Here is an 8731-nt window from a genome sequence, read left to right as displayed (position 1 = left end):
GGCTCATTAGGTTAGTAGGAAAGGGTTGTGTTCGACTCCATGGTGAAACTTAACAATTTTAAACCAATATGCCAATCAAAATTTAATAAATTAATGATTAATATTTATTGATAAAAAAATAACATGATTAGATTTAATCACATGTGACAAGGAATATACCATGTTTAAGAGAATATTTGGCTTAATTTTTCCATAAGTATTTTTAGAAAAAAAAAAGTAAGAATAACAAATTAATAATTTTTCAATAAGTTAAAATTAATTTATGTATTATATATAAATTAATTTGTAAAATTTTTTATATATTAATTTTTCTAAAAAATGATTTGTCAATTATTTATTTTAATGTGTTAATTTATTTTTAGGTATTTATAAAAAATGAATTTTATTTATTTATTTGCTATATCTTTTCTATATATAGAATATAGAATTCTTTTTTAATAATAATAATAATAATAATAATAATAATAATAATAATAATAATAATAATAATAATAATAATAATAATAATAATATTTGTAAAATATGTATTTTAATATCCATACAATATAAACCCATGCATGCGCATTTTTATTCGAAAAACTATATATTAAATCCTAAAGATATTTTACGTGTCACTCAATTTCTATTCTAAGTCTTCATCCAAATTAAATATCTCGTGATAGAAACCAAAACATTGTGGTTTCTAACATCCTTCACTTTCTTATAATTCAAATTTAGTTGTCAATATAATATAATTTCCGCAAAACAATGTGATAAGATATGTTAGTGGATCGCCTTTAAGATTAGCCAAAATGTGGAATTATTCTAAGTTGCCAATATTTACCGGTCACTTTGGTGCTCCACCATATTGGGGTGACTTCTTACAACTTTGGTAAGGTAGTCCTACTCTTTTTATTAGAATATGAATCTTTCTATATTGTAATTGAAATGCTTTTGTAAAGTACTGCACCACAGATATGAAGATATGATGTTTCGTGTGATTCGTGCGCCAATTCTCGTACTAAATTGCACTATTGTTACCTGAAAATCTTGATTGCAGTTGGGCTGATGATCTCCATCATGCATGCACCTTAACTTAATATTCAATTTATTCATAAAATTATAGTGTACAGCAGCACCATTTTAAGAACATCCACATAACACAGTTAAATTAACTTTTCAGCGTAGAATTTTTCTTTCGAATCCAAGACTTCCTTCAAGTGAAATTAAGCATGTCTCACTTGAATTAATCAACCATATCTTGATGTGTACACCATTTCTATGTACATTAATTTTATACCAATATTGATGTATTAATAACCCTATTATGAGAGTTGATATAACTAAATACGCGCTCCACGTAATATATGTGTTAATTGCCAGTTATTTGTAATTAATCAATTGATGTGAAAAAAGTAATGTTTGAAAAGCCTAACTGATATTCTTATAATAAAAATCAATAAAATTCCTATTAATGATTTCCCGTTTCATCCTTTTTTTTTTTTTGTTCAAGACTTGGTATAACATATAAATCCGGAGTGCTACAGAAAGAAAAATTTCAACTAGACAGCGGAGTTCTTACAACAATATATTATAATTTGTTTGGCTTGAAAATTTATTTTTAGTTTCGGAAATAATATATAATTTAATTTTTTCGTATATTAAAAAATTAACAAGTTTTAGTTTGTTGAGCTCAAATATTTTGGTATACAACAAAAAATAATGAAAACATGTAGGAACTTAAAATTTAAATTTTCAGTTAATAATGGGTCAACCTAGAATTTGTCGCAGTCACTCGCAGCCATTTCATGGCTAATAAACTATTGAAGGGTGGAATGGAAAAGTCTGCAATCTTACCACCACTCATTGGTTTCGTTGGCGCAGGAAGGGCTGCTATATATACAATCATAGTGGAAATAACTTTCATCACCATTCTTCGACACGGCGTTTACTGTGGACCAATTGACCATAATTTCTTGTGTAATGGGAGACTTAATCATAAAATTATGAGTTTAATTAATAATCATATAATAAGAAATAAACAAAATTCATGCGCATTTTACTGAAGGCCGTGACTGTAGCAATCATTCATATACAGTTCTTCATCTATATAACCACCTTCCTATAAATGAAACCAATTAAGCTTTGTAGTGTCAATATAACCAAAACAAATCAGTTGGGGACAATCTAGCATATATTACATAATATAGCATATCCATTAGGCAAAGCAAAACCCCACATATATGGCCTCTCTAACAATCTTCAATTCAGAATCTGATGAAGACTCTTGGGTCATCCAAATCAACCAATTGGTGAGTGAAACCAACCTCTCAATCTTGAACAAAATGCCTGTTTGCATATACCAAGTCCCTAAATCATTGAGTTGTGTCAAGCCAGAAGCCTTTTCTCCACAACTTATAGCCATTGGTCCATATAACCACTTTCGTCCTGAGCTCTATTCCATGGAAAGGTTAAAGATTTCTTCTGCCAAAAGGGTCCTTGACCACTTCAACAAACATGACCTAAAACAACTAGTTGAGCAACTCCACAACACAGGGCCATTCATACGTGCTTGTTACCACAAATACTTGGACCTCAAGGAAGATACCTTGCTATACACAATGACCCTTGATGGTTTGTTTCTATTGGATTTCTTCCACAATTATCTGGATGAGAAAGTATCTAGTTCTTTCATGACAGGAATAGAAGAACAAATTCGGATAAGTAGTGTGAAGCTAACCAAGGATGCCATCATAAGGGACATGATCATGGTGGAGAACCAAATTCCAACCTACATGTTGTTGAGGATCTTGGTGCTTCAAAGCTCCAAACCTATTGATTCAGTTCAAGAGTATTTGGGTTCAATGCTCTTGTCATTCTGTGAAAAACACTCTCCACTCAAGTTAACTCACACCCCCACATGTTCTGAAGCTGTCACCAAGCATTATCATATCTTGGATCTCATGTATCATTTGGTTGTCTCTGAACATGAAAAACTAGAAACACCAACACCTGAGAGCGAAGGTATGTGCAAACCCAATAGCAATTGCTCTAACACTCCTACAAGAAGCTCAAAATCTGAAGGCATAGTCACATTCTTAAATAAAGTTAAAGGTCTATTAACATGGACACTTGCCACGCTCAAAAGGCTAAAGGTCACGAACATTCCTCTTCCACAACCCGTTAAACGACCCTTAGATGCAATACTCAACATGCCAACAACTTTTCAAAAGTTTTCATCATCAGAAACACCTCCTTCTGAAACAGAAGCTCCTGCTGTGGTTGTTACCTTCCCTTCTGTGCGTGAGCTTCACTCAGTTGGTATCCATTTTCAACCCTCGAAAGGTGGCATCACGACCATTGAATTCGACGAGAAAAAAGGCATATTTTACCTTCCTGTGCTGAAATTGGATGTCAACTCTGAAGTGATAATGAGAAACCTTGTGGCTCACGAGGCCTTGAGCAAACCAGATTTTCTTATCTTCACAAGGTACACAGAATTGATGAGGGGAATCATAGACACTGTGGAGGATGTGAAGCTGCTCAAGAATGAAGGGATCCTAGAGTCAAGTAGCTCTCTCAGTGTGGAAGAGACTGAGGAGCTTTTCAATGGAATGAGCAAATCTATTGGACCTACCAAGACTGAGAAGTTGGATGAGACCGTTAAAAAGGTTAACAAGTACTTCCGTGATAAGCAGAAGGCCAAACCCTACAGGATCTTAAACAATTATGTGTACTCTTCGTGGAGGTTCTTGACACTTCTTGCCACCTTTGTGCTCTTGGCCATGACAATTCTTCAGTCATTTTGCTCTGTTTATGATTGTCCAAGTCATTTTAGAAACAGATAATTTTTCATACCATTTTTAGAGATTTAGGTTTAAAGATTAATTACTTAATGTATACTTTTAAGTGCATAGAAATTGGGATGAATTTGTTAATAGCTAAAGTAGTAAAGTTATATGCTTAAGCCATTACATTTATTATAATATATAAAAGCTAACAAGTATACTTTTAAAATCTCGCATAACCTTTAGTCATTCATGTAAGCAAATTTTCTTGATTTACATCAATGAGTCATGAGTAATACATGAGAAAATTTGATATCACGTTTTAACCCAAAACCTTAAGACTCGGGTTTATAAGTCTTCTTTTCACATACTCAACTTTTTCCATTTTTACTTGATGTGAGATTTTCCCTTATACTTATACTTCAACATATATTACATCCTTTTTAACAACTCATAATCTTAATTAGCATGAATGTAAATTAATAACTTTAAATATTAACCTAGTTATATATAATTGTCACTTTTTTATAAGCTTCACTTTTGCCATTATATATTATTGCATATATTTTTGGTAACTACCATATCTAATTAGGATTTATGTTTTTTTTTTTTATCTTGAGGTATCACCATAAGTTTTGATCACGTGAGTTGGTTATGAGATTAATTAATTATTGATTTGAAACTTAGTTAAATTTAAAGTTCACCATCCCTCTCTAAAAATTTATTTTGTGAAAAATGAACCTAAGTCATTTTTCTCAAATTTATAGTGTTATCAATTGAATATATTATTACATATATTAAAATTCTATACTAAATTATAAATAATTATTATTGCATTAAAAAAAATGCCAAATTATACTCAAATGAAGAAAGAGCTTGAGATTGCAAGAAGATCAATTGTAGTTTAATCCATAAAAATTATAGCTTTTGTGATTTTCTTGTAAAGAATTGTAGCTCTTTCTATACATTTTGTTTTGAGTTGTACAAATACATTCACTTATTTTTCTACTAATTTTGTAGGACCTACCATTTGTGCGTTGATTAATTCTAATGTCGAACATGAACTAAACCCCAATGAATAACTTTTTTTTAAAAATTTTAAAATCTTATTTAATTTTCAATTTAATTATATATTTTCTATTTTATAGAGTATAATAACATTTGATCAAGCAAATATAGTTTTAATACCTAATTAAGCATACTAAAGATGTTAATTTCTACAAGAACATCAATTATTATTATTTTAATCTGTTGTGTTACTACTGTCAAATTTGTACACTTTGCAATGTAGGGTTTAATACAAACAACTCTTATGCTTTTAAGTTATTTGTGCTATTTTTTTCATTAAGTGTTATTATTTTACGTACGTCACTTACTTGATAATCTCAATTACATTCTAGAACACAAGTGATAGATCACTAGCTATCAGTTTCACGTACGTTATACAATAATCTTTAATTTTCTTGGTCAATTAATTTCTCTGAATAATAAGATTTTTTTATTTATTTTCATTTTATGTAAAGAGGTCAATTGAGTAGAGTTCACCACATATCAAGATCACGTATATATTTAGTGTTAATTAATCTTTGATACTTCAATGGAGCAAGAACCTATGAACCATTTAACAATAATTCATTGAAAACAAATTCAAAGAAAGGTTAACAAATATGCATGCATCATGCTAAACGTATAGCCAAATTCCTCTGAAAAAGAAGAAATAAATTAGCTTCAATGCTAATAAAACAACTGCGTTATTAAAAATGACATTCTACATCAGGTATAGAACAAAAGTTGCTTTCTAATTGAGAAAGTACTTAATTAAAATGTACCTGCTGAGCAAAATAATAATTTATGTAAAATTAAAATAATCTCATCATCTAATCCAAAGATTTTTTTTTTTGGTATTATACAATGCTAAAAAATCTAAAACGAAGATTACAGAGAAATAAATCTTAGAATGATGATCCCCATTATATCAGAATTTAGAAAATGACCTATAAATAAGATAGATGCTCAAAACTACCCAGTAACATTTGTCATTCCATTGAAAAGTTCCTCAGTTTCTTCCACACCGAGAGAGCTATTTGACTCTATGATCCCTGCATTCTTGAGAAGCTTCACATCCTCAACAGTGTCTATGATTCCCCTCATCAACTCAGTGTACCTTGTGAAGATTAGAAAATCTGGTTTTGTCAAGGCCTCGTGAGCCACAAGGTTTCTCATTATCACTTCTGAGTTCAGATCCAATTTGAGCACAGGGAGGTAAAATATTCCCTTCTTTTCGTCGAATTCGATGGCCATGTTGCCACCTTCCACGGGTTGAAAATAGACTCCAACTGAGTGAAGCTCACGCACACAAGGGATGTTGACAACCTCAAGAGCCTCTTCTTCTTCTTCTGAAAGCTTTGGATTTGATGAAAGACTTTCTAGGTGAGAGGACATTTTGAGTATTGTATCTATGTGTCGTTTAATGGGCTTCAATAGTGGAATATTCACGTCCTTAAGCTTTTTTACAGAGCCTAGTGTCCATGATATATAACACATTTTTAACTTTCTTAAAGTGATTAGATGCTGCTGTGGCTTCAGATTTTGAGCTTTTCTTAAGTGTAGAAGTACCTGTGGTAGAGTCATTATTACCAAGAAAAATAATTAACCAGATAGTCTCTATGGTTTTGACTAATCTCTATGTGATATATATTTAAGTTTTTCAATTTTACAAGAAAGAATAATTACAATTGTCTCATGTGAAGATTAGTGAAGATATATAATGGTCTCAGACTATATATCTAATAATTTCTCTATTACTACAGAGTTGAGAAATGTTAAAAATATACTTTCTCTAATTGATTAAATTTATTGAAATTAAACTACAAAATAAGAAAAGAAAATCACTAAATATGATGTGGGTTGACTTACAAAATTTTGTCATTTATAATAAATTTCAACCAATGAAAACATGTGTGCAAAACTTAGCATTCTCCTAAGGAGTGTACACATACCTTCGCTTTGATCAGGTGTTGGTGTTTCAGACTTTTCAGTGTGAGACACCACCAAATGGTACATGAGATCCAAGATATGGTAATGCTTAGAGACAGCCTCAGAACATGTGGGGATGTGAGTTAGCTTGAGTGGAGAGTGTTTCTTGCAGAATGACAAGAGCATCGAACCCAAATACTCTAGAACTGAGTCAGCAGGTTTGGAGCTTTCAAGCACCAAGATCCTCAACAACATGTAGGTTGGAATTTGGTTCTCCACCATGATGATGTCCCTTATGATGGCATCCCTGGTTAGCTTCACACCACTTAGCTGAACTTGGTCTTGTAGTCCTGTCATGAAAGAACAAGACACTTCCTCGTTGAGATAATTGTGGAAGAAATCCAATAAGAACAAACCATCAATTGCTATGACGTATAACAAGGTATCTTCCTTGAAATCCAAGTATTTGTGGTAACTAGCACGGATGAATTGCCCTGTGTTGCGGAGTAGCTCAACAAGTTGCTTGAAGTCATGTTTTTTGAAGTGATCTAGGACCCCTTTGGCTGCAAAAACTTTGAACCTTTCCATGGGATAGAGCTCAGGGTGAAAGTGAGTATATGGACCAATGGCTATAAGTTGTGGGGAAAAGGCTTCTGGCTTGGCACAACACAATGATTTAGGGACTTGGTATATGCAAACAGGCATTTTGTTCAAGATTGAGGTTTGTTTCATATACCAACTGATTGATTTGGATGACCCAAGAGTCTTCATTAGATTCTGAATTGAAGATTGAGAGAGAGACCATGAGGGATTTTGCTTTGCCTAATGAATATGCTATGCAATATACTAATAGTATGTTAGAATGTATCGCAAATGGTTCGTGGCTTATTGACACCACAAAGCTTTGGTTTATTTATATGGAGAAAATGTATTTATTCGATTTTTTAATGTACACGTGAAAATATATATACATCAAGTAGAAAGATAAAAAAAGAAATAAAAAAAAAGTGTTTGAAAGAAAGATTAATGAAGATAATGAAAAACATATTGTGAAGATGTTTCATGTGAATAATATAAAATAATGCTTTAAAAAAGTTATAACTCTTTTAAAAGGCTGATAGGATGAACAACGTACTCTGAACTATTGTGACAGACAGCCTAATTTAAAGCCACCAGTAAAATGTGGATGGATTTCTGGGATTATTAATTATGATTAAAAGGGGACAAAACTCAGTTTTTTTTAATTATTTGGTGTTATATTTTTTTAGTTGGATTTGAAATTTCCCTTTGATTAATGTATATTGACCTGCCATATAAACTTTTATTACTACGTGGATTAGTAAGATAAAACTCAATTTTAATTTTAATTCAAAAACAGCACAAAAAATCTCTAAGAAAGTCCTCAATTCACAGTACTTTTAAGTCTTTCACATTATGTTCATGTGGGCATGTGACCAACTAAATGGAAATGATGTCATCATTTTCTTAGAATTAATCTCCTTTATAATTAATCTCTAGACATATGATTTATATAAGGATTAATAAATAAATGATTAATAATTAAAGATTAAATTATAATTAAATTAAATAAGAAAAGTTTTTAGAAACAAGTATTATGTGATGGAAGTAGTTAATGGTTATAAAAAAGGTTAATAATTACTAACGTTAAATAAGATCTTCTTCTCGACGGAAAATTATTCTCTAACTCAAAAAATAGTTAAGAAAATAAAATTTTATTTTTCTTTTCTTTTAAAGAATTAAAGTACACCAAAGAAAAATCTTATTATGAAAAAAAATATGTATTATTTATCAATTATTTATAAGAATAATATATTTCAAAATCTTATTAGTTTCCTATAATTATTAATCTAAGGAACCCTTAAATTATACATGTGGTAAATTATGAAATTTATGATTTTTTTAAAGTAATTTTTTTTCAATTATTCATAAACCTTAATTATGAAATTTAGGGATTTTTATTTTTTCGC

The 8731-nt window shown here is 30.7% G+C and overlaps 1 protein-coding gene and 1 pseudogene across 1 annotated transcript; one reads left to right on the top strand and one right to left on the bottom strand.

The window, feature by feature from the left end:
* The first annotated feature begins 2136 nt into the window (after positions 1-2136).
* On the top strand, positions 2137-3980 carry LOC114367499 (putative UPF0481 protein At3g02645). Its single transcript, XM_028324685.1, has one exon. It carries the CDS (start codon positions 2223-2225, stop codon positions 3825-3827), a length of 1605 nt encoding a protein of 534 aa, XP_028180486.1. The 5' UTR covers positions 2137-2222; the 3' UTR covers positions 3828-3980.
* Positions 3981-5616: 1636 nt separating this feature from the next.
* On the bottom strand, positions 5617-7615 carry LOC114367489 (annotated as a pseudogene).
* Between the last annotated feature and the right edge of the window lie 1116 nt (positions 7616-8731).

Source organism: Glycine soja, chromosome 9 (genome assembly GCF_004193775.1).
Source record: "Glycine soja cultivar W05 chromosome 9, ASM419377v2, whole genome shotgun sequence".
NCBI lineage: Eukaryota > Viridiplantae > Streptophyta > Magnoliopsida > Fabales > Fabaceae > Glycine > Glycine soja.
The sequence above is the reverse complement of the archived record's forward strand: the minus strand, read 5'-3'. Positions and strand labels throughout refer to the sequence as shown.

Coding starts and splice junctions, on each gene's coding strand:
- LOC114367499 (XM_028324685.1), top strand. CDS start 2,223: ATGGCCTCTCTAACAATCTTCAATTCAGAATCTGATGAAGACTCTTGG.